Source organism: Coccomyxa subellipsoidea, assembly GCF_000258705.1.
Source record: "Coccomyxa subellipsoidea C-169, whole genome shotgun sequence".
In the NCBI taxonomy this organism is placed as follows: domain Eukaryota; kingdom Viridiplantae; phylum Chlorophyta; class Trebouxiophyceae; family Coccomyxaceae; genus Coccomyxa; species Coccomyxa subellipsoidea.
Window position 1 is genome coordinate 3,963,102 of NW_005178042.1, and position 25,459 is coordinate 3,988,560.

Consider the following 25,459-nt stretch of genomic DNA (forward strand, 5'->3'; position numbering starts at 1 on the left):
TTGTGAGCCTGGATCCATCCGTCCACACGTCTGCATCCGGATGCAGGACGTCCACGCATTGCATGAAAGTCTTTCATTTGACACAGCAGAGTTCAGAGCCGCATCAGGCTGCTGCAAACTGTGGTCAATGTGCACCGGCTGCTGCTGGCCATGTCTGGCAACAGCAGCCAAACTTCCAAGATGCCACGCCAGAGAAAATCTGGCTCAGAAGGGAGCTCCAAGCTCGAGCACGGCGTCCAAACGCAGCTACAGACGCCTGCATCTGGGAGAAGGTAGGCATATCATGTTCATATCTTTTGCGTCGAGGACTGCGATGCTCTGACGCATGCGCATGTTCACAGTTTGATGTAGCTGAGTTGCCATAAAACTTGCTGATTGCACTTGTGCGAGGTTTTCTCAGGATTTTGCCGATTGATCACATGCGGCGCACCTGGACACAGTTCAACATGACAGAGGCAGAGGCTGAGAGGGCGCACAAGCTGGGCACAGATGATAACGGCATAGTGAGGAGGTACAGCCACAAAGTTGACAAGACCCAGATGCGCTGCAGCATGGATGCGCTGGGGCCAACACTGGAGCTGGCACCGCCTGCGATTGAGCAGGTGAGGCAGTAATCCAAAAATGAGCTTGTCACATCAAGTAGGGTAGGTGCATTCTGGGCAAGTCAAGAGGTGGGGCTGCGGCTGCAAAACGGGCCCATTGCGGCCCCTGCTGAACCTACAAAGTGCTTTGGCTGTGCAAGCACACTGAGAGTAAGCAGGCAATTTATGGCCCATTGGAGCGAGTGCCCTTGTGCCTTTAGGAATGGGCTGATGCTTTCCAGGCTTGCTGACTCCATAGGTGCCTGACATGCTGCAGGAGTTCAAGGATGTGGCATATAGCTGTGCCAGCGGCCTCAGCGTGTTCCACGCAGCTGGACTGGAAAATTACGATGTCAAGGAGTCAAACACAGCCTGGCTCAATCAGAGAAACCGCAGCAGTGTAGCGCTGCTAGATGTCGACACTGCTAGCCCTTTGGACAGGAAGTCCGCCGCACGAATTGTCTGAATGGCTGGAAGGATGGCACACTGGATGACCAGGGCCGCTACACAGAGCTGAGTGACATGTATCAGATGGGACATATGCTCAGCAGGCTCAGCAGGGGCACAGGACAGCAGCATGTTCCTTTGTGAGGCCCTGAAGGCAAAGACCTTCCGTGCAAAAGAGCTGCTGGCGGATGAGTACCTGAACCTGTGCCTAATGCAGGTTGCAGATGGGCTTGTGTTGGTGCACTGCTGTGTGAATGCTGCTGTGATCCTAAACGTCCCGTCATTCGCTTGCCTATTTAGTTGAAGTTGTGAAAACACCTATGGATGAACAGCATCCCCGCAGCTGCCATGGCCATCAAGCAAGGTGTTCTTCAGAGATATTGCTTGATCCTGTGTGACCGTCAATAAATCATCCAGCGCTACTCAGAACCAAGTCAATGCAATATATTTGAGCCCAGGATTCCCTGAGCATGGCAGCAACTTGCCAGCCTCATGAAATGTGCGGCTTGGAGCGCGTGACACGCACGTGGCAAGGATAGGACGAACAAGCCACTTAAGGGCAAGCAAAATTCACATTCAATCAGCCCTCGAGCATGGAATGACATAGAATATCAATATTAGGCTATAATTGCTGCTGGAATGTTTCTGGAGAGGCAGCCGCAACTGCAGGCTCAAATGCCGCATGCAACTCAGCGAGTGCTGGTAGTCGAGCCTGCGGTTGGCGCGCCCCGATTAGGGCAAAGGATTCACGTGCGTCAATTCAAGGCAAACAAAACACCCCAACGATCAGCGCACAAGTTCCGTTGCTCCGCAGCTTCGAGCACTGGCAGCGGCCCCAGCTTCAGCACAAATGAAATAAAGGAAGAGCTGCCCAGGACGGATGGCAATGAACGCAGCTTAGACGACAGGATACTTTCTGGAGAGGTATTGCCCATTCTGATGCAATCGAGAAAGTCCTGATATGCTACTGCTGACATGGGTGTCAGTGTCAGCTTGGGCAGGAGACCTGCTCTAAGTGAATTCTTCTGTCTGCGTTTGTGATGCACAAGCATCCTCATCAATAAGAAAAACGAGATTTACAAAGAGCAGTAGCTTCTGGATGTCCTACTCGTTCACCTACTTGGAGTGTACTAATTGTCTAGGACGTAACTAAGGGCTTGGCATGTTTGCAGTTCACCGACCGGGGCTCAACAAAAGAGAGGCTGACGAGACCAATCCGGAAAGTTCTTGCCAAAGATCCTGTGGGACCAGGTAACACCCAAACTCCCGAGCATGTCCACCTGCAACTCCAGACTGCAAGCTCCTGCATTGCGCTGCCTGGTCTGTGCACCACTCATGCATGCAATGCTTCTGGTCGACAGGCAGAGGATTGGCGTACCAGCTCGCAAAGATCGGCCAGGAGTGGCGCGCGGCTGCGGCAGTGCGTATGCCGGAGGCTCGCGGCGACATCAGGGAGATTGTGGGTCAGCCGGTGTTTGTGCCGCTGCAGAAGCTCGCCATGATCTATGGCAAGGTCTGTGCTCTGTGGCTTACCAAACATGCTTCCACGCACTTTTGTCTCCACCCAGGAGCTTTTGATGTGTGCTCTTTGCCTGCCCCATGACTGACCTGACAAGCTGGGCAAGAAATCTGTCCGGAGCTCAGTCACAGGATCCAGAAGCAGAGCCAGAAGTCACTGTGTCACCGGCATTAAAGAGGCAGCCCAACGTTCAAATTTCCAGAGAGCTGTCTTAGGGGTGTTCCCTGATTACAGCCTGAAAGCAGAACAAGCCTATGTGGGCATGATGAAGTCAGCAAGGGGCCTTATCATGTGCTAGCGCTGCCTGGACAAGCAAGATTTCAAGGCAGAGTGTAGTGTAGCATAGCATAGCGTAGCATAGCCTAGCCTAGCCTACACGAAGGCAGTCAAGGTAAGCAGGAAAATTACAAGAAGGCGCTTAGTAACAAAAGTAAAGGCTTACTAATGACTGCGCAGGTGTTCCGGCTGTCGTTCGGCCCTAAGAGCTTTGTGGTGGTGTCGGACGCAGCGGTGGCGCGCCACATCATGATGACTAACGCCGCCAACTACTCCAAGGGCATCCTGTCAGAGATCCTCGACTTTGTCATGGGCTCTGGTGAGCCACTCCCTCTACCCTCATCGCTCACTCTTGCTCCAACAGAAGTCAACTTCCACCGGATCAAAAGAATTATGGACGCATGTGACCTAAAACCACCGAGATCTTTTGCGTGCTTGTGGTACCCTGCATGCTTGTGAAAGAGCCTTGCTGGCTGACCTGCCTTGCCTTCTGCTGTCCTTGCTTACACCGGATGCTTGCATCTGCATGGGGGCATGCATTTTTCCATGCATTGTTCCATGCTCAGCTTCCCAGCAGGTCATCTCTCTGGGACACATGATGCCTTGCAGTGCCGCCATGTCCAAGGCCAGGCGTTGGCCCAGGCTTTGCAACTCGCTGCAATGGCGATGTGAGTCACATGCAATCTGTGACGCAATGCGCCGCCGTACATCATGCCGTCAATGTGGCCTAGCCTGCGCCACTCGTGTCCGGCCCGAGGGATCCACCAATCACAGTCTGGCAGCTCACTGCTAGAATGGATGGAAAGATAGAGGAATAATGCAGGCTATATGGTGACATATGGGCCCCGGCTGCCGGGGGGCTGTACAAATACTGAGCGCCGTGCCCACGGTTGATTGGGTCTTGCTTGGATCTGGCGAGTCCAACAAGGGGTAGGATGGTGGCAGCCTTTAACTGCAGCTCGTCTGCAGGACGCACCTTGCCTTTTGGCAGGAAAAGCATATAATGATAATAACAATAATAGTATGGTGACACAGGAGTTAAGTTTGGGGGGTCTGTTGGGGTGCTTAGATGCCGATTCCTTGCACAGGTTCGCGTGGGCAAGGGGCATAGGTTTAAATTAGAGGATAAACACTCTAACAAGGGCCGTTGCTTTGCACTGGTGCGCAGGGCTGATCCCGGCTGATGGAGAGGTGTGGAAGGCCCGGAGGAGAGTGGTGGTGCCGTCCCTGCACAGGAAATACATTGCCAACATGGTCGACATGTTTGCGGACAGCGCCTTGCACGGCGTGGCCACCCTTGCAGCTGCACAGGAGGCGCGCATTTTGCTTTCAGTGGCTGAAGGTTGATTTGGGCATGCATGCATGCACTCAGACCCACATGATGCGATGCATGCCGCAAACTGAGTACAGGAGCAATTTCATAGAGTAGAAATAATGTTGATTGGAATGTTCTGCTGAAGCCTGGGGCGTGACTGAAGAGACTGAGGTCATGCATGCCCTGTCACATAGTGAGATGAGGTATCCCAGGGCGCTGGCAGTCTGCTGCCATGTGCCGTTGCATTGCCACCGTGCCCTGATGGATAGCAGGTTCTCAAGCGAGTCCTGAGAGCTAGTCATGCTGTGTTGAGGAAGTGTGTCTGTGCAGATTTTGAGTCCGCTTGCCTCAATCTGACCTTGCACACCTGCAGCAGGCACCCTGCATGTGATGTGGGGAAAAATAAGAAGCCTTACACTAACACTAGAGCAGCTTTGGGTACCCCTTGCTTATTCTGCATGAAAGGTGACGGAGAAACACAGGGTCTCTGATATCATCCCGCCTGGATTATTTGCAGGCGGGGCGCGCAGTCGAGATGGAGAATTTCTTTTCGCGGCTGACGCTGGACATTATCGGCAAGGCCGTGTTCAACTACGACTTTGACTCGCTGACTCATGATGACCCCGTCATCCAGGCGCGTTCCCTCCTCCACTATCTCACAATGCCTGATGACTGGACTAATTTGGGCCTCCAGGCAACCATGCCCACTGTGTGGCTTTGGAAAGTTTGCAATCGAATGCATGGCACTTCTCTCAATGCGCGCCTACCGTTGAAGTGATATTGCTGCTTTGAGAGTGGAGATAACAGCGTCACAATATCAGGCTGGAGCACTTTGGCAGCAGTTGCTGTCAGGAAACATGCCGTAAAGTGCTCATTACCTGGCAGCTTCTGCAGCTTCTGGTTCTGGTGCAGCTCTGGTTCTGACTTTGAGTTGTGTTTGTACTTGTGTCAGGCGGTGTACACCGTGCTCAGAGAGGCAGAATACAGGAGCACATACCCACTGCCATACTGGCAGGTGTGCCCTGAACCTCCCTAGATCCCTACTCTGACACTCACATCATTGACACTATTGGACTGCACCCTCCAGGGAGACTTGCCTAGGGAGCTCGGAAAGGCTGTGCTTGCACGAAAATATGCTCCTGCCTTAAAGCCCCTTACTTGGCCTGCATCCTAGAAACGAGTGCAGGTCAATTTCGTGACGCTATTCTGCATTGAGCGCATCCAGAGTACTACTGCATATTATTTGAATGCATTGTGAGTGTAAACTGGCCCCCGCTGGCAAACGGGGGGGGCTGTACAGGCACCAAACACCACGCCCACAGTAGACTGGTTCTTGCTTGGATCTGGCGAGTCCGCAAAGGGGGTAGATATTGTGGCAGCATTGGCATGCTTGTCTGCACCTTGCCTCTGGCAAGAAGAGCGTGTGAACGTATTACTAATGAATGGTGCACCAATAAGAATTATGTGCATGTGCAGCTGCCCCTTATGATGTGGCTGGTACCTCGCCAGCGCCAGTGCGTGGAAGCTCTACGCATCATCAACACCACTCTGGACTCGCTCATCGCCAAGTCCAAGCGCCTGGTGCGAGCACAGCCTGAACCTCCAATGACTCTATCTTTACAATTTGAGGGTCTGTGTTTCTCGAGATCAAGGGCCACAGTTGAACACCGCGCATGCATCAGGGCTTTCTAAGTAGAGGAGACTTCGTTGAACTGCAATTTCTCTAGCATTATTGCAGGGTCACATGCATTGTGCAGCAGGACAGTAGCAAGGAGAAATGTCTCCATTAAGAGAGTTTGGGCTGTTCAAACAGCCGCCTCTGCACCCTGCGCCACCTCAGCAAGCTCCCACTAACTTGCTCCACTATGCTTCTTGCTGCATCGGCTGAGTTGGCCAAAACATGCCCATAAGGCCTCCCTCCAGCTAGAGATCAGCTGTGCTCCCAGAATGGTAGCTTCTGCTTGGCGCTAAGTAACCTGGCTCTTGTGGTCGGGAGGGAAAGTCATCGTGCAAAGTAAGCTTGCCAAGAAACACTAGCAGGAAAGAGATGCGTTGAGCATGTATGGCTTTGTCAAGGTGAAGCATGGTCTGAATCACTAGCCATAATCTTCGTCCTGGACAGATGGAAGGTGGGGAGTGATTTTGTGCTTTCAGCATGGGTGGCATTGCTGACATCAGCGAGTTTGATCCTGAAATCGAAGTTGCGCGCAGTTCGACGAGGAAGATCAGGAATTTCAGCATGGGTGGCATTACTGACATCAGCGAGTTTGATTCTGAATTCAATAATTGCGCGCAGTTTGACGAGGAAGATCAGGAGTTTGGCGAGGACTATCTGAGCGACAAGGATCCCAGCATCCTGCACTTTCTGCTCGCCAGTGGCGACGAGGTGGGGCCACTCCTCCTCACATAAAAATTGCTGGCATTTTCATAATATGAATTTGCGAACCGAGCTTGACGCGTTGCAACTTGTGCACTGCTCTCTACTCCTGAGCTGTGTATGGTGCACCAATCTAACAGTGCAGGACTAGTATAAAAAAGCTGGGTTCTGCCCGATCAAAAGCAAGATCACTTGAGGTTAGACGTTTGCGCCAATGAAGCTCTGATTTCAATGGATCTAATTTAGAGGAAGTGGGCTTGCTTGGGGTGCAGCAAGCTCCATCAGTTGTGACATTTGCTTGTCCAAGATTTTGTTCAGAACAGATAGGTGAGGACAGGTAGTCTTGAGGTTGTCATTAGTTGAATTTGGCTCTGAGCAGTTGGGCTTGCTGTGGGCAGATCACAAGCATGCCCTCTCACAGGATGGAGAGGCTCTGAGTACTTTTGCTTTCAGATCACCAACGAACTCTCTCACTCGTGACTTTAGCCTCCTCAAAGGCAGGACTAAGTCGGGAGCTGATGTTCAGAACAGGCAGTCCTTATATACCAATCAGAATGGACTTGGCTCTCAGCATTTGGCCGAAACCACATGGGGCATTTGAGCATCAGTAATGTCTGGGAGCAGATTCAATATTCATTCATGCCGCATCAATGCATGCAAGAAACATGTAAACTCAAATCGGTGACAATGTCTTGTCCAACAGATCACCAGCAAGCAGCTGAGGGACGATCTGATGACGATGCTGATAGCGGGCCATGAGACGACCGCGGCAGTGCTGACGTGGACGCTCTTCTGCCTCACAGATCGGCCCGACGTGCTCCGGCGCATGCAGCAGGAGGTACGCCCCCTCACCCGACCCAACTCTTCGTACCCCCTCGCCCCTCTCAAATAGGAAAGGATTGGTGTCTGGTCTTGTATCTTTTTAAAGCATGTTGCAAACTCATTGATGGTGTTAGAAAAGAGATGGTTCTGAAAGCATCTAATACCGACCGTTTCCTTGAGGCCACAGAGTAATGTCTTGACCAGAAGCTTGTTGTGCGCAAAGAGATAAAAACCGAGAATCTATAAAGACCTTGGCGTTTTCAAATTTCTCAAGTAGACTATCAATTAAGAAGAGATGTGTAATTCACGCAAAAAGTTTAACATGCTATTCAACTGACTCATGAACATTGCTTAGCGGGAAATTCCCCGATGTAATTTGCAAGTGTGACTTGCTTCTCGTGCAAGGCCCCGGCAGGCGGGGGACGATTTACATATTGAGCACTGTGAGATGGATTAATGAGTCTTTCTTGGATCTGGCGAGTCAAAAACGGCTTGAAGATGCATGGCAGAGCTTACCTACAGACGCACATTGCCTTTGGCAGGAAAGCATGTAGGAATGTGATAGTAATGATAAGCCCAGTGGATCTTAGGCTGAACAAAAGGAAGGGAGACTGCCCTGTCGCCGTTGTCTCTGTCACTTGGCTGCTGGCTTCAGCTGTCTTGAAAGTGGCTCTTGTGCTGCCACTGCCTCCAAACACTGCATTTCTTTCACCCAAGTAAGATGTGTCATGTGAACAATATCTGGACTCTATATCTCAAGAGCAGCTGCAAGGCATCGAGGGCATCTGAGATGCTGCAACCGGGACCACCACCGCCGCTGGCAATCTCTACTGATGGTGTCTGTGGTTTACTGATCATTACTCATCGTTACTAATGGCAATTCATTCTGCTGTGCAGATAGACGAGGTTGTTGGAGATGGGAAGCCCAGCATGGATCAGCTGCGGTCACTGCGCCTCACAACACGCGTGGTGAGACATACAGTTATTGTTATTACTATTATTATTATTATTACACGCTTTTCCTGCCGAAGGCAAGGTGCGTCTGCAGACAAGCTGCATGCGAAGGCTGCCAAATTTCTACCCCTTGTTGGACTCGCCAGATCCAGGCAAGACCCAATCAACCGTGGGCACGTGCTCAGTATTTGTACCGCCCCCCGCCAGCCGGGGCCATACAATACAATCACCATATTGCCATATAAGACATTCATTGGACAACACGTTTGCCTGAAGGTCCACACACTTTCCACAGAGAGCATGACCATCATAAGAGAGGCGCGCCTCGCGAAGGAGATCTGCCTGTCTCTGTAGTGCAAGGAGGGGCAACGAATAAATGTGCATGCTCTGTCCTGAATAGGATGCGTGTCTCAATTTGTAGCTGAATTTTGAGGTTTGCGGCAAGGTCACTCCGGAACAGGATGTCCTTGAGTATCTCAGCTTACGATTCAAGGGTTGTGGCTGATATTCCAAGGGTTGTGGGCAAGGTTATGGCTGTCAATTATCAAAGCTGATATTTCAAGGGATTTGGGCACTTAAAACCTATCAGTGGCGTTGCTGATAATCCAAGGGGCGTGAACAGGTGAATGAGGCGATGCGGCTGTACCCTCAGCCGCCGGTCCTGATCAGGCGCGCTCTGGAGGACGACGTTTTGGGCGGCTTCCACGTCTCGGCAGGCTCCGACATCTTCATCTCTGTCTGGAACATCCACCGGTGAGTCAGCATGAGTGATCATCTTGCATGTTGGTGGGTCAGCATGAGGAATCACTGCATGATGATCGGGGTGTGGCCGGGGTCTTTGCTGCTGCAGTATCTCAAACATCTTAAGCTCTCCAAGACTTTACAGAAAGAAGATACCAAGTCAAGTCCAGGGCTCTCACCTGGTGCTTATTCCTTGTCCTTTGCCTCACACGCCTTCCGGATTGGTGTGATCAGCAAAAGTAAATGCTGGTGCAGAGGCTCATCAGAGCATTCCGAGGCAGTGAGATTGAGGAAGCTGGGGGATCAAGAAATCGGGAGGTGGCCTGCGAGCTCAGCAATCCCTTCCCCTTATATGTCCTCTTTTCGCAAGAAAACGCCACCTTTTGTAAGGTGACCCACATTTGTACTTGCCTGACCGCTCCAAGAAAGATTGTGATTGTGCAGGGATACTGGGTACTGGACTCGGCCGGAGGATTTTGACCCGGATCGGTTCTCTCTGGAGGGCCCCGTGCCAAACGAGACAACTGAGAACTTCAACTACCTGCCCTTCGGGGGCGGCAGGCGAAAATGCATAGGCATGCACTTCCTCTTGCGCCCCATGTTGCCATCCCTGACACACACAAAATACAGATACTCTCTTATGCGGTTTGCATGCGCGCCTTATCCAGGACAACAACATTGCAACCTCTCAGCGCATCCTGATTGACTGCATGAGAAGCAGTGTCGCGGAATGCCAAGTTTCAACATTTCCTTGGTGCATGGCTATGCCTTGGTATCACAGACTGCAGCTGCAGCCTGAATATTTCAGCTTTCTGCGCTGTCTTGCCGTACCTGTCAGCTGACCATGCATTTTATATCCCGTGCATGCCACTTGATTATTATTTTTTATATTACTACATGCTTTTCCTGCCCAAGAGGCAAGGTGCATCCTGCAGACAAGCTGCAGTGCACGGGATTAGTCTGCTCTGATTATTTGTGCGCTCTTCTCTAGGTCTACATCGGTGGGCTCCTTTTAAACTTCCACCCAACTGACTCACCCAGCTGCTGTGGCGTGCAGGTGACCAATTTGCGCTGTTTGAGTCGCTGTCAGCGCTGGCCGTTCTGCTACGGAGATTCGAGTTTCGAATGGCTCCAGGCGCGCCACCCGTCAACATGACTACGGTGCGGCTCTATTCTCTTGAACTTGTAATCTCTGTTTTGTTTTGATGCAGTTTTTGCCGATGGCAAATCTGCAGGACGTCGATATAAACAGATCCTTCCCTTGCAAATTCTATGGCCAATATGCAGTGTTGACAGCTTCTGTCAGCTCCATTACTTCCAATTTTTCAAAGAGACTTTGTGAGTCATTGCTTTGGCACCTGACGGGCTTCCGGATTTGACAAAGATACCGGGGTTGAGCTTCTTGATTTAGCTTCATGAAGGGTTGCATGTACCAGATGCGAGGCTCTCATATCAGTCAAGTGGTGGTGCATCTCACTCAAACTCCATTGCTCCCAGATCTCACATGCAGCAATGGGCAAACTCAACTTAGCCGATCCCTCGCAATATACACCCCACATATTTTGAGCTCCTTGAGACTCCCGAAGAAGTCCCAAGTCAAGTTGGCAGGGCCGCAAAACTTCTCCGTAGAGTCAACATTTCTGAGTGTGATCCTGCGCGTGACAGGGAGCAACCATCCACACATCGGAGGGCCTGCTGATGCAAGTAGTGCCGCGGACAATTACAGATCCGCTCGAGGGCGTTCCTGTCAATGGCAAATTAGTCATCACCCCTGCAGCTGCCACCCTCAGCGCCAGCACCGTCTGATGTGCCTTCACAGCCTCTTATGTCATGGCGAAATTCTTACGTAATTGCGCACATGCTTCGGCAGACGTGTTTGCCAGGTGCACTCTCTGAAGAGGTGCATTGCCTGGGTGGATTGCCTGGGTGGTCCAAAAGGTGGATAGGGGGCAGAGAGCCTGTAAAGGTGCATGGCTCATTTTGCTGGCGAGCTTGGGTGGGGGGAGAGCTTGATTTGGCGCATGGCTGCTTTTGGCGCATGGCTCGAGAGCAATATTCAACTAGACACAGGTGCACGGCCCGATTTGACTCGGAGACCGATCTGGAGCATTGCCCTCTTTTGGCGCGCGGCTTGAGTAGGCGCTGAGCCTTGCTGCATGCACAGCGTGCAATAGGAGCCTTCAGCTTGGTTGGGTGCTTTTTCAGGCAGAGCGAGTGCAGCTGATGCAAGGCAGTGCGAACTTTAACTTGTTCCAGACAGCTGTTATCGTGCCTTGCAGAGAAGAATTACTTGCCGTGCTGTGCATAGCAGCCACGCAGGGTGCACAAGCAGAGTAAGCATCTGGTCTCATCTGAGCATCGTGCTTTTTTCTGCTGATCAAAAGTGTTTTGAGCACTTGTGTGCGACGCCCCCATTACATGGGTTTTTGCTCCTCTGCATGCCAGATTCATCACCAATCTGCAGCATGAGTGTTCCCGGTTGCAAGCTTCCTGTGATGCCAGCGTTGCAGTTTTGCCTCCTGCTCGGCGTTTTGCACCCTGCCGGCAATTTTGCACAGGCGGCCAAGCCCCCTTGCTCCCGACAGGAGAACCTGTCCTGTTTTAGCCACCAAAATCCCCCTTTTTCCATGGAAGCTTATGTGGCACACAACCCTTCAGGCAGGTTTGTGACATGACTGAGAGGCCCTTTGAGAGCCCTTTGACAGAAGGACAGCTGCTAGACATCGAGTGATGGCATTTTAGGGTGCTCTGAACTAGGGATGACACAAGGTCACAATAAGAGCGTGAGGTTGGCTTCTTGACTGAGAAGGAACAGGAATGTTAGTGTGAGTGCTCTGCTTTTGTGCGCTGTCTCAAGTCTTGATACCCTGACAGTAAGGTGTCCTACTAAGGTGTGTCAGTACAGGAGTCTAGCTTCAGGGGTGTTTCCTTTGGTTGGTCACAGATGACTGCTTAGTTTCTGCTGTCATAGGTTGCAGCTGCGCATGCAGGATGCTTCCAATAGCATGCAATGCATGTGATCTATGAAGATGCAGTTTGACTGTCCAAAGTTTCATGTCTTCGGCTTTGCTTGTCCCAACACATGTCTGTAAGTGTCCATGTAGCCATTCTTAAGATCCATCTTGGTGCATTCTCGTGGGATCTTTGATGCCCGGATCTCGAGGCGAGTGAGGGCCGCTCCATTGGTGACTTGGAGTGCTTGCACCTGGTGCTTGAATACAAGCTCTGAGTACCGGCTATGGTAGGCTAGTCTCATATTTCTCTTTAGGGTGTGTTATGGGGGGCTCCGAGTTCTCCAGAAGCAATCATGAAGTTGCCTGGTAAGCATTACATAATCGGGTGGAGTAACTATGCAACAATCCATTGAAGGGACCCTTTTGGCGGTGAACGAATATATTCTAAAAGCACGTAAGAAGACCAGCATCAGGCCATGAATAGGATAAAACTTTTTTGAAAAATCCCCTGATATTTCCACACCAATACAATGAAAACCGACAATGAAACTAAAGTAATTAATTGCAATGTCATATCTCCCCCTACAAATTATTCCCTAGCACTATTCACCAAAAAAAAGACACCTAGACAACTTTTTGCCATGCAGTCTCCCATGTCCTAAGACAAATTTCTTGGATCTATAAAATAAACTTTGGAACCCATCATGGTCAATTCAGAGTGCTGAGTACAGCACTGCCCCTACGCGCGTACGCATGCATGGGCCCAAGGTCATCCATTCGATACAGCCAAGCACTTCAAGAGCCTCTGAGAGAGCATTGCATTTACTGTAAGTGTGGGGCCAAGTATATTCTTTTTGTGCTTGCGCACATCATTTCGCCAGCCCAGATCGAAACCAGTCTTCACAGTTCTTGCAGCAAGACCCATAAGATGAGCACATCCTCATCAGCCCCGACAAAATAAAGGCCACCAATGCTGACTCATCTCATGTGCTGTGCGCAGGTGAACCAAGTGGTGTCAAACACAACAGTGAGGATCGTGGATCAGCAACCAGGCGCTCAGCAGCTTCTAGAGCAACCTGACTTCCCTGCAGCTCACCACACTCACAGAGACGCAGCAGGTGCTTGCAATAGGGGCAAAGGATCTTTCTTATGCGGCATGCATGCAGTGCGGATGTAACTGCTTACTCACAGCAGCATGTTCTCAGGCATGCAAAAAAGGCAGGTGCTTTCTGCCAAGTAAGAGTTTGCCCAGATCCAACTGCAATCAGGGACAAAGGACTTGTGCGCAGCACGGGCATGTCTGTTCCCTTTGGTAATTGTAAGTCGCACATGCATGCAATGCACTCTTCTACACATCAGCAAAAGCAGCACATGCTGCAACTTGGCGCCCTGCAATCCACCAAGCATGGCAAGTCCAAGGCCCTACACGCACATATGCGAAGCAAAGAATTTTGCTCGTTTGTGACATTCCTGGTAGGCCCCGAAAGGCTCACCACATTGTTCAGCAGGGTGGTGGTGGTGCTGACACTGATGTCTGTCAGGTTCTGCAGGAGGGTGGTAGGACACTCGATGCGGGTGATCACCAGATTCTGCAGTATGGTGTTTATAATTATGGCGGCTATGATGTTTGCCGCGGTACCGATAAGCGTTTGGTTGAGCAGTGCTGTGAGCACAAAACCCACCTTAAGAGCCTATTACTAGCTCTCCCTGACCCTCTGGGGAGGGGCGGGGTTCCTGGGGGCAGGGCCCCCGCCTCGGGGTGTCCCCCCCGCAAGCCCGCAGCTGAGGCCATGCATGTTTTGAATGCTGCACATGTGTACAGGCCTCCCTTCATCCGAAGATTGAGGAGGTCATGTGGAGCCGGCTACGCCCATTGCGTATGATCCTGCGTTCCCGAGGGAAAATAAAAAAATACTGGAAAAGAAAAAAAGTACGATGTGTCGACTGTGGGGTTCGAACCCACGCCCTTTCGGACCAGCGCCTTAAGCTGGCGCCTTAGACCACTCGGCCAAATCGACGACTCCACCTCTTTCGAGCGTTGATGGCAATCCATCTTTAACTACCTGTTATAAGCGGGTCAATTTTGCGACATCTGCCCCAACATCGTTGCCCCCATCAATTTGTCAAACAATAAAAATAAAAGTGGAACAGAAAACAGCAAAAAATTACAGAGTGCTGAGGAGGCACAGCTCGACCGCCGCCAAGGCTTGCCCCCGGGGAATCTTATCTTGAGGACAACCGTCATCGGTCCTCACCATGAAGAACCGCGTGAAAACTTATGCTCAATCATCTGTCCCTGTACCTCTTCCAAACAGATGCCTTGTTCTCAAAGTTTCGCATTCTTGACAACAACGCAAAATGTATATCTGTCCCAGGAAATGAAGGCCTACCATGACCTGTCTCATTGTGAGAATACCTGTTCAACAGAAGTAGCTGCACCCTTCACCCTGATTCAGACAACATTGTTCTTATGCTTGTGATTCCTTCTACTGTGCCTGTCCCTTGTCTCAGCATGACCCACTTGCGACAGCATGTGAAGGGAGAAGTCACCTGTGGTTGCATTGAGCTTTTGCAGCGCCTGCAGCAGCACAATCTGGATGGTGGTGTTGGCTGCATTGGTAAGCCCCTGCTCAGCAGATTGGACCCAGTCTATTCACCGGCAGCATACCTCACTCAGCAGGCTTAATATGGTTTTGGTCCCCAAGCACACCAACGAGTCCGCCATAACCTGCGCCCCCGCTTCCTGGGATCTCCTGGACTCCCTCTTACATGCAGCATGCAAGCTCATTGCAGCCTTGCACTACACACAACCGCCCAACCAAGCTCACATGTGCAGCAGTTCTGAGAGCACAGCAGACAGGGAGAGCCACCCAAGTCTCTACAGATGTCATTAGATAGCCCTCCCCCTCCGCCCCCCGGGGGACATATTGGCATGCGGGACAGGGCAGCCAGCATGCATGTCTCCAAATTACAGAGACTCCACTGAAACAACGAATTGCAGTAGCTACATCCCATCTCATGCACCTGCCGTTTTGAATTTCAACTTATGCGCAGAATTTGCGATGCCGGTCGGCATGTCTCAGAACGAAAATTTGGCTTCCCGGCAAGTACCTTGGAAACTTGTGGATCTGCTGTATTTAGCCCTCGTCGCCGGCCTTCTTAGCTCCATCTTCATCTCAGTGGCCCCACATGTCTTTCCAACGACTTGGCCGTGTCAGAGTCTTCTCCTTGCTTGCCTTGGGTCTGCAGGAGTGCAGGGGACAACTGCCTACTTTGGCAGCCCTTTGAAAAGGAAGCAGAAAGACTTATGACCTCTTCGAGATACAGCCTGCATGTGATGCGTTGAGGAGGGTATGCATTCTTGTATAGGGAACAGAAGATTAGCAGGATAAAGCGCATGCACGGTGCAGCTGCAGGCGCAGCCTTCCAAAATACAGAACAATGCAGATTCTGCTCTGATATCGGTGGAGCACTGCATGGCAATCAGAATCGCTCATGCGAATGTCGGCGCGCAAGTGCTCAAGCATCACGACGCATGCAACTACCAGTACTCTTTTTATGGCCAGTGCCACAGCCGGCTGCACTAGAGAGTGAAAAGGTAGGGGCCCGGGGTGTTTGAAAAGTTTAGTCTTACACATCATCCCAGTGACTGCACCAAATCTCTTGCAGCTGACACTGCATCACAAGGTACCATCCAGTCCCAAGCACTTGGAGCATGCACCACAGCGGCAAGCATCATTTTTGTACTGCTCCCAGTCAGCATCAGCTGGGAACCACACTTCTGTCTTATGGCTGCAAGGCCGGGGCTCGACTGCCAGATGCTCCCTCAGCAGAGCAGCAGTAGCTGGGCACAGCTCACTTTGCAAGCACATATACAGGTCCCTAATGCTGTCCGCAAAGGAGGCAAGATCAGGGGTAACAAGCTGCAAGGAGCCTGCCATGACCACAAACCTCTCCAAGCGCACATCAGCACTGAACTCAACATCCACACGTTTATCGCTGCGGATATCTAGGTGCCTCAACTTCTGCAGGCACTTGCCCACCACCAGTGGAGAGCCAGAGAAGAAATCAGAGCAGTCCAGCCGCAGGGAGATTATGTTTGCTATGGGCTCCTGTCCTGAGAAGGCACTGGCTATCGGTTCCAGATGATAGGTATCCCTATAGTCATGTAAATGCCAGGTGTCGCACGCATCAGGAAGCTTCACATAGTGGCCGGGCAGCATTTTCAGCCCTTCACAGAATGCCGCAAAGTCACACTCGATGCTGACATGGCAGCCGGGCGGAACCCTCACCGACTCAGGGGCAACCATGACAAAGCGCACAACAGAGAGCCCCTTGGAACCACGCATGTCCAGAGCCTTGGCACGTCGGCAACAGGACACCGGTTCATCTTCCCAAAGGTCATAATCATCCACATCCAGTTCCTCTTTTTGTTCCCAGTCCTGATGAGAGATGTACAGCGTTTCCAGGCACTGCAGCTGCTGCAGAGCCCTGCACCCCTGCTCCTCAATGTCATCTTCGACATTTAGCAACAGGTGCTTGAGTGTATTCACCAGCGGCATATCCAGAGTTGTCAGCTTGAAAGACAGCGTCTGCACATGGGCAGCCTGCTGCACAAAGCATGCCAGCAGTGCACTCCACTCATCCCCCTTCGCCCGTCGAATGTGCTCGCAGATGGGACAATTTTTAGTGTCCAAATCCACAAGGTATCTTTCACCAAAGTCTCTACGGAATTCATTGATCACGCATTCGCTGCACTTGAGATCCTCTGCAACTGGGGCACTCAACTTCAGGAGCTTGAGCTGGGAAAGCTGATGGACCTCCTTCATCATCGTCATGGCGCATTTTGCAATAGTGTGGTGTTTAGTGAGCTCCATGTCCAGCGAGAGGTCACGAACTTGCTTCCAGTGCTTGATGAGCCATCGAAAGTCCCGGATCTGCCTGGGCATCAGAGTGATACTGGATGGCTGCACGCTGTACATCGTGCGGCATGTGCGGCTGACGGACATCCACTCCATTGTGGTCATCTTGCTGGCAATGATCGCCCATATCTCCTCAGGTAGTTGGGGCATGTGCGTGACTGGTGTTGAGTCCTCTGTTTCCATGGTGCTGTTGATCCTGCTCACACTCCCTCAGATCAGACATGAGAAGAAACAGAGTTTGACATATATCATTCCTAACTTCACTTCCAATAAAATGCACATATACATCAATCTGCAGACACATGCTGCTGCTCTGGAGCACGTCTGCCGAGGAAGGTCTAAGATTTGGACTAACAGCCATATTAACAACTACCTCATGCCTGCCAAGTCACGGAATATATCAACTCCATATTGGGCATCGTGCAAGCTGGATACAACATAGATCGCTTACCTTGGAAACCTGCGACCTGCTTCAGCTAGCCCTCGTCAACGGCGTTTCCAGCGCACCCTTCATCTTATTGCCTTACCATATTTATGCATTGGCTGGCAATCTGTTTCTCAGAGTCTTTCTCTTGGCATGTCTTGAGGCATCCCGTAGCTGAGGAACTGCTTATTTTGGCACCATGCTTGAACTTCTAATCTACCTGCGATGGGATGAGCGAAGTAGGAAGTTTTGCTGAGCCTATGAAGAGACAATTCGATATTTATCGCAATGTCAACATGGCTAATTTTCAGAGATCCTCTCATGAGTGATCACAGTGTTGAAGCCAGCATTCGCGCGTGCGCATGCGCATGCGTTCAACGCTAATGTTGATTGGGCATGCTGCAGCCTAATATAATTAATTTAGCTTATGGGCTGGAGGCATAGCTGGCCAGATCACTGATTGTAACAATCATTGTAAGCATCAATGTTGGCATGCTCAGCCTATTAATCATGATGATCATCGATGATGCATGCAACGTTGTAAACTATGAATAGGAACCTTGGCTCCTGGCCATGGTGGCTAGTAGCCCATAAAAATTGCAGTGATGGGGCATTGATAACATCGAGGATGTTCATTTTCACACATCATCCCAGTGGCTGCAATTGCACTGCTGCAGCTAAAAGTAGAAGGTATCAGGATATGCTTGACTTACATCTCATCCAGTCCCAAAACCTTGGTGGATGCACCCGCAGCGGCGGGCATCTTTGAACATGTCCCAGTCCGCATCAGCCGGGAAGCACACTTCTGTCTTGTGGGGCCCCAAGGGCGGGCTCTGAGCTTGACAGCCAAGTGCCTGCTCAGCAGGGCAGCAGTCACCAGGCAGAACTCATAGTCCCCAAAAAAGTATAGCTCCTTTATGCTGGCTGCAAACATTGACAGATCATATACACTCAATCGCAGCGACTCTGCCCTGACAACAAACCTCTCTAACCGCACAGCAGCAATGAAGATGATCTGCACACCCCTCTTGCTGCGAATGTCTAGAAAGTTCAAAGTCTGCAGGCACTCACCGACCATGAAGGGATCCTCAACAGAGCCAAACTCAGAGCAATCCAGCCTCCGAAAAGAAATGGTTGCAACTGGTGCTCGTGCTGACAAAGTAATGGACAAATCTCTTGGGGGCAAGAAGTCTGCGTGGTCACGCAAATGCCAGGTGGCAACCTCATCAGGAAGCTCTCAATAGCAATGTATTAACGCATGTCTTGCTGTACAAAACGGTAGAGTCATACTCGATGCTGGCATGGCAGCCCTTTGAGACCTTGATAGATGCTGGATTGACATTCACAAAACGCACAGCAGAAAGCTTGTTGGAAACCCTGCAGGTTTAGAGACTTGATGCGCGGACAACGGGACTCCTGATCATCAAAGAAATCTTCAACAACGCCGTATGGATTGTTCCAATTCTGGCGCGAAACATGCAGTGTTTCTAGGAGCTCCAGCTGCTGCAGAGCCCGGCACCCCTCTCTCTGATTTCATCCTTGATATCCAGCAGCAGGTGCTTGAGTATCTTCAGCAATGGCACATCCAGAGTTGTTGTCCTGAAAGACAGCGTCTGCACCTGGCCTGCCTGCTGCACAAAGTATGCCAGCAGAGCAGTCCACTGGTCACAGTCGTCACCTTTGCTCCTCTGCAGCTGCTCACACTCTGGACAAGGGCCATCGCCGCGTGGATTGTAATCAAGGTCATACTCACTGTGGTGATCCTCCACGATGCGCATGCATGCAATCATCGCATCAAGCATAGTCAACTGGAGCGCAGAGCTTCTAGTACCTCAGCTGAGAAGCTGGTTGACCTCCGACAACATTGCTGTGGCACATCTCGCAATATTGTGGTTGCTGGTGTGCTGCATATCTAGTGAGAGGCCACAGACTTGCTTCCAGTGTTTGACGAGCCCACCAAAGTCCCGGTATTGCCTGGGCACCAAGCTGATGCTGGCTGGCTGCAAGCCGTACATCGTGCGGGAGGTGCGACTGACGGACATTTACTCCCTGGTGGTCATCTTGCTCGCAATAATTGGCCATATCTCCTGTGGGAGTTGGGGCACTCGCACGATTGGTGGTGACTTCTTTGTTTCCATGGTGCTACCAATCCTGCACAGGATCGTCCAGCGTCACGTATGCGAGTACCGATGACCTTTATTTCCTTCAACATCTTAAAATCTCTGAAAATAGCCCATCAGTGTGATGCTGACACAGTGCAGCTGTCCTGCTGCGATGTAAGATATGGGTTTTCTCGGGACAAGTGGCAATACAAGCTTGCTTCTTATACTATCCAATCCCGGTATGACACTCTGCAGTTCTGATTGGCATCGTGCAGCCTGGCAAAGACAAGTAGAAGGATCGCCTTCCAGAATCAGAAGCTCTCACTTCCCCAACTCACCATGCAAAGGCGCACGCATATGACTCTTTTGTCGCCTGATCTTATGTTCGCATTGTGTTGCCTGCCTCTGCGAACTTGTGTTGCCTGCGGCAGCCTGCCTCTGCGAGCTTACAAGGCATGCGCAGGCAGCAGGCCAAACCGCGGGTTTAAAAACCTACATTCACCCCAAAATATTAAGATAAATAATTGCGCGCGCAATATCAATTTGAATGCTGCCTCTGACAAAGGTTTTGTCACAAAACGTAAACCAGAGACCATCCATCTTTCTCGAAGAGACAAGGCAGAGAGAGAGGCCAGCCGACGATAGTGAAGCCTTTTGCCGGTAAGCTTTCCCTTACTCTAGCCTCTTGAGTTGCTCGTTTTGCAGGCGAGGTGTCCGACGATGGCGCTCAGAAGCCAATATATTGTCCGGAGCTGCAGGGCTGCTGCCTTACAGATGCTCACATTGTTCATGTTTGTAGCATGATGAATGCAGAGCGTGGCCAAACTTGCGGCCGCATCAGTTGTATAATTTAACCATGTAGTGCGATTTATTTGAATTTCCCGGCCCTCATATATCGTGCTTTCAGGGCATGCGCGACTTGATGTTGCATCTCTTTCAATTGATTCTTGCAGGTTGTCACCAAATTTGTCACTATGGGAACGGGAGTTGCATGCGTGGTAGTGTCTTTGCTGTCGATGATCATCCTGGGACAGGCTACCCTGCTGCCAAGCATTGGTGCGCGACCCTCAACTGGCTAAGGCGCTTGTGATGATGTGATGATTCTGCGCCTCTCTATTGTTCACCGTGTTTTGGAATTGCGCCAAAAAAGAGGTTGAGCAGTCGATTCCAAACGCGGATGCTTGCTGTCCTTGTCCGTGAGACTCAGCAATTACGCACGTTGTGATCGCAGAGGTAGCGGAGAACGCGACGAAGTACCTCATTGAGCAGACATGCGCAAAGAAGGAGGTGACGACCAAGCTGGACACCCGGCTCACGGCCCTGGAGGCCCTCGTCGCCGGGCTCACCATCACCAAATCAGTGGGTGCCCTATCCCACAATTGTTCCCCTCCACACACCGCTGTGCTCTGCATCCCGCTCGAATTAGGCCCTTTTCTTCTCATAAGCTTAACAGGACACAAGGGCTCGACTCATGCATCTCTTGCTCAACAGTGTCATCACGAGTTAGCTAAAGTTGAATCTGGTCTCTGGGCTCGCTTTGAGCCCAGCACCTGTGAACGAATTCGCTAAACTTCTATCATATCAGACTGGGGAGATGCCTGTCGTCGCATGGTCAGTACCACTGGAGTCTCCCAGACTCTTGGCATTGCTCTGAGAGGTTCCTGTTTATTACAGGGCCCGACGGGTCCCACAGGACCGGTTGGATTTGGGGCGACTGGTGAGCTTTCCAAATTACCCAACACAGACACCATTGGTTTTCATGAGAAGATCTTCCCAGCAAATCCTAATTCGGGATCATGATCAAGCCATCCTTGCTGGCCATTCCCATTGCAGTGGATGAGTAAGAGGTTTTGAAACGATCGCACAATGCTATCACTGCATGTGGTGATTGGCTGCTGGCCAAGACTTGTGCTCGAATTCAAGAAATTGATATCTTGCATTCTGCTCTGGGCTGCAGGTTACACCGGACCGCAAGGCCTTCAGGGAATCCAGGGAATTCCAGGTAAGTGTCAAACACGATGAATCCCCTCATTTGATCATGCAGCACTCCCAGTCTGAAAAAGGACATTTTTTATTCCAGATTCGTCTACCTCCCAATGATGCCAATACCAGTGAGAACACTAGTGAGAGGCACAGATTCAAAAGCACTGAGTGTCTATCTCATACATCACCGCAACGTTCCATTGAGAAAGTGCATGCCCCTGAAACAATGCATGCTGCCAATCTTGCGCCCTATCACCATATTTGGGTCATTGTTCTGCTGCACATGCTGTCATGTCACATGAGGTTGAATACCCTGAACCCATGCGTGAAGGGGAGCAGTGTCAGCTTCTTTGCAGCAGTTTTCTTCGTCCATGGCAGAACTTCAATCTGGCTTGCAGATCTCAGGCGCCTCAGCATCTCCCCTGCAGATTCCCTGAAGATCAGCTGATCACTTGCTGATTGTGCTGTGAACAAAGGCATCAGGATCACAGCGCCTGAACAGAGCTTGTTGTGTGGGCAGGCAACGACGGAGCAACCGGCGCTGACGGAGCAACCGGCACTGTCGGCGCGCCTGGAGCAACTGGAGACATCGGATTCACCGGCCCGACTGGCGCAGGTGAGTCTTTAAACTGCAACAATTTATAATTTGAAGATCTGTTGGGAGCCACCTGAGGCTCATGGTCTTGTAGGCAGCCTTTCACTGCCCATGCTCATATCACTTATAAGTGATGTGTCTGCTTGCCGTCTACAAAATTTTAATTTTTTTGCTATATCTCTCAGGGAACTCTGAATCAACTTAAATCAGAGTCCCCGGGATCTCAACACTGCGCGAAAGCATGAGAAACAGAGCATGCATACATGCAGGCCGCAGGTAGACAGGCTGTTCAGGGGAGTTTAGATGATTTACAGTCTCCTAGACCGATGCTGTCCAAATTTGTTTGGCACTGTAGGATTATGTGTGCGGTCAGGATCTGATCCGATCATGCACATGCAGCCATCCTGTGCCTTGCTGCGGATCACAGGATCTCAGAGTTTCAGCAGTCCCTTCTGCCAGGCAGAACACAGAGACTAAAAAATTCAAAAAAAAAAGAGAATGCTAGGCTTTGTAATGTCACCCTGCCCCAGGGGTGCCGGCATTAGACAAAGGTCCTATTTTCCGAGTCTTGCGGCCTGCCGGTCATTGAAGCTTAGGACGCTTAGTCATCAGAGCTGACGCAACTATGATGTTGTGTGTGCGCAGTCGGCGGGGCCTTCAACTCGTGCACCATCTACCCCAACGCTGACATCTACCCTGGAGGCCCCAACGGCAATCCCCCCGCTCCGAACCTCAACGATGGCGCAGCCGCGCCCACTCTGCCGGACATTGCCTCATGCTGCCAGTACTGCTACGACTACGTGCCCACCTCACCCCCTGACCCATTTGCCAACCAAGTCTGCGTGGTGCGTCCCCCGTCTCTGTCTGCTGAAAGCAGAACATGTCTTTATCGAGTGCTGAGGATGCGTGGCCCCGGCTGGCGGAGGGCGGTGCGAATACTGAGCACCGTGCCCACGGTTGATTGGGTCTTGCTTGGATCTGGCGAGCCCAACAAGGGATGGGAATGTGGCAGCCTTTAACTGCAGCTTGTCTGCAGGACGCACCTTGCCTCTTGGCTGGAAAAGCGTGTAATGATAATAAAGGATGCATGAAGCATGCTATGAGTCGCGTGAAGCCACTTCGCAGAGTCAGCTGAACCGCTCAAAAAGCCAGTGAAGCTGCATAGCACAACTTTCTGTGGCATACTTTTTGGCAAGTTTGCCACAAGCAGGTCGATGCAGATTGGAGGGTCCGGTTCCTGCGTGTGTTGCCATGCCATGTACATGAAAGCGCACTCGCCCGCCGAAGCTACAGCATTGCACCTGCATTTTGTGATTCTGATTGTGTCTCCGACGCTTTGTAGTAGTCCCAGTGACGCATGCCTTGAGGTGCGTTTCTGTCATGCCGTGGGCTGAAGTCCGCCGTGCTCCTGTGCGCAGGGATTTGCCTACATTACCCAGGATTTGGATGAAGTCAACACTGCGGGCAAGTGCTTCCTAAAGTCCCAGGTCCTCACCCAAGACAGTGTTTTCCTCTCCTACAACTTTGGCATCACCTCTGGCACCACACTGACACCCCCCAACCTACCCGTGCCCCTGCAAACCCCCGTGGGCGGCCGCTAGATGATCAGCGCCCACCGCGCAGCTGCCGCGCAGCTTCCCGTGTCGATGACCTCGGTGGCTGGCCTACCAATTTTCCTGGAATGCATTTAACCACATCTCCTAGTGCTGTAGCTTGAGCAGGCGAAGCATTGCTCACAGTTTTATCACCTTCTGTAGGCACTCTTTGAGGTGCGCCAGGAAAAGTTCTCTGAATGGCGGGTTAGACTGGAGTCCCAGGGCAGTGGGAGACACAATATTCAAGTACCTCTACGCTTGAAGCAGGCCAAGTTCTCTTGGTGCTTGTGAAGTCGTGGCAGGCTCGCGAAATAAGAGGGGTAGTATAAAAATATCAGCACAGGTGGGGTCCTGCGGATGTGCTCTGCTGAGTCAGAGGCTGACATGCGTGCTGTGCACTTCGGAGTACGACAGCGCTGTCAACATTAACAGACCCATTTCATGTCCGTGTTCTTTTCAACACCATTCCTGGGGTTACATATGCGCACACCCCAAGAGAATTGATGTCTGAACAGTCCCAATAACTTTTTATGGAGAAATGGGTGCTGGAGCTGATGTGTGCATTGACTCAACTTCTGGACAAGGCAGCAAGATTCTACTTCTGCTGCTTGAATGACTGAAGTGCCGTATTCTGGCATGTTGCAACATTATATCGAAATTGAAAGTACGATATCGAAATTGAAAGTACGTAAGTACTTTGACCTCTCAGATGTCGTCAAAACTTGCCATCTCGGTCTGTTCTAAATCTCTTTTTCCAGAATTGGTTGCTGCTCCCCTGCAACGGCAGTCAGGCTGTACATATTGTAGGCCTTTTGCAAGGGTTGAGCTGGCCAATAATCCGGGGTGATGATCAGATGTTCATGGGTGTTGTTGTGTGCGGCATGTTGCAACAGCACAGCTTTGCAAATTGGAAGCTGACTGCTGGCACCGGCAGTCCTCCAGAATGTGATGTTGGGTTCTCTTTTTCTGGGTTGTCTTCTTTCTTATTGCCATTATATGATCAGCAGCAATAGGCTGGTCGGCTGGGTTTAATACATCATAATAAGGTTTGGGTGTCATAACACCTCCATAAGGAAAGTGTTGAACAAGTGGTAAGCTCCAATGAATGAGGCTCACATAGTTGTAAATATCTCTTTCTTGTTTGAGAAGCACGTTTGCTGGGCGCTGATTGTGGTGGGGCCTGTTAAATCCCCATACCCGGCACCCGCACATGCATACACAGTATAGCTCAGATGCATTTATTGCTGTTCCCATCCAGGGTGGCTGCTTGAACTGGACTCATGCATGAATGTTGCACACACGCTGAATTCATGCACAGGGCAGCATCCATTGATGGTTTGCAAGGGGCTCTGTCCCTTCCTTGTGTCCTTCTGGGGCTGTCATGCCTATACTCTAGTAATCATTCTAAAACCCGTATCCCCAGCTGTGCGGAAAATATTTCCAAGCAACTTTTCAAAAATACCAAAGTCATGCTCAATTGGATTGAGCTTGTCGTGGGCTGTCCGAATCTGGTCAAAGTGTCCAAAGGGTTTATACTTTGGGGATAGGGTCTTATATATCCACCCTTTCTGGCCAAAAACTATATAGTTATTGCGGGTTTTGGAATGAGTACTACCGTATACGCCACAAGCTCACGCCACTGACAGCACCGTAGCCTTTGCATGAACTCCTTTGCGCAGTGACGCAAGCTTTCCATGGAATAAATTCCGTAACATGCATGATTAAAAAAGTTTCTATCGAGCTGATTTGGCACCCATCGGGCTGCAGCAAGCAGCAGAATAACCAGCAGCGACAGCACAGCACTGCGCAGCATGCAACACTCTACTGTATATACGTGATGCCCGAGTTTACA

The 25,459-nt window shown here is 51.0% G+C and overlaps 4 protein-coding genes and 1 non-coding gene across 5 annotated transcripts; 4 read left to right on the plus strand and 1 right to left on the minus strand.

Annotated features, from left to right (window-relative positions):
- Window positions 1-419: 419 nt before the first annotated feature.
- COCSUDRAFT_39378 (hypothetical protein) lies at window positions 420-1,047 on the plus strand (the record flags this gene model as incomplete). Its single annotated transcript, XM_005652296.1, has 2 exons — window positions 420-602; window positions 859-1,047. The coding sequence occupies 2 exons, from the start codon at window positions 420-422 to the stop codon at window positions 1,045-1,047; spliced, it is 372 nt and encodes a 123-aa protein (XP_005652353.1).
- Window positions 1,048-2,454: 1,407 nt separating this feature from the next.
- Window positions 2,455-12,369, plus strand: COCSUDRAFT_52277 (cytochrome P450; the record flags this gene model as incomplete). The annotated part of the gene is made up of 13 exons (XM_005652297.1): window positions 2,455-2,541; window positions 3,004-3,142; window positions 3,992-4,077; window positions 4,656-4,772; window positions 5,091-5,153; window positions 5,615-5,719; window positions 6,435-6,524; window positions 7,219-7,353; window positions 8,914-9,044; window positions 9,477-9,607; window positions 10,090-10,193; window positions 10,698-10,772; window positions 11,863-12,369. 13 exons carry the CDS (start codon window positions 2,455-2,457, stop codon window positions 11,893-11,895), a joined length of 1,296 nt encoding a protein of 431 aa, XP_005652354.1. The 3' UTR covers window positions 11,896-12,369.
- A 1,555-nt stretch (window positions 12,370-13,924) lies between these two features.
- Window positions 13,925-14,004, minus strand: COCSUDRAFT_t8. The gene has a single exon. It is a non-coding gene; the product is annotated as a tRNA-Leu (tRNA).
- A 4,020-nt stretch (window positions 14,005-18,024) lies between these two features.
- Window positions 18,025-19,861, plus strand: COCSUDRAFT_32114 (hypothetical protein). The gene is made up of 2 exons (XM_005652298.1): window positions 18,025-19,483; window positions 19,773-19,861. The coding sequence occupies exons 1-2, from the start codon at window positions 19,322-19,324 to the stop codon at window positions 19,809-19,811; spliced, it is 201 nt and encodes a 66-aa protein (XP_005652355.1). The 5' UTR covers window positions 18,025-19,321; the 3' UTR covers window positions 19,812-19,861.
- Window positions 19,862-20,408: 547 nt separating this feature from the next.
- COCSUDRAFT_39380 (hypothetical protein) lies at window positions 20,409-23,613 on the plus strand (the record flags this gene model as incomplete). The annotated part of the gene is made up of 7 exons (XM_005652299.1): window positions 20,409-20,490; window positions 20,666-20,793; window positions 21,109-21,151; window positions 21,392-21,436; window positions 21,938-22,033; window positions 22,658-22,857; window positions 23,431-23,613. The coding sequence occupies 7 exons, from the start codon at window positions 20,409-20,411 to the stop codon at window positions 23,611-23,613; spliced, it is 777 nt and encodes a 258-aa protein (XP_005652356.1).
- Between the last annotated feature and the right edge of the window lie 1,846 nt (window positions 23,614-25,459).

Coding starts and splice junctions, on each gene's coding strand:
- COCSUDRAFT_32114 (XM_005652298.1), top strand. CDS start 19,322: ATGCTGGCTGGCTGCAAGCCGTACATCGTGCGGGAGGTGCGACTGACG. Junction 19,484..19,772: donor TTTCCATGGTGCTACCAATC/CTGCACAGGATC, acceptor TCCCCAACTCAC/CATGCAAAGGCGCACGCATA.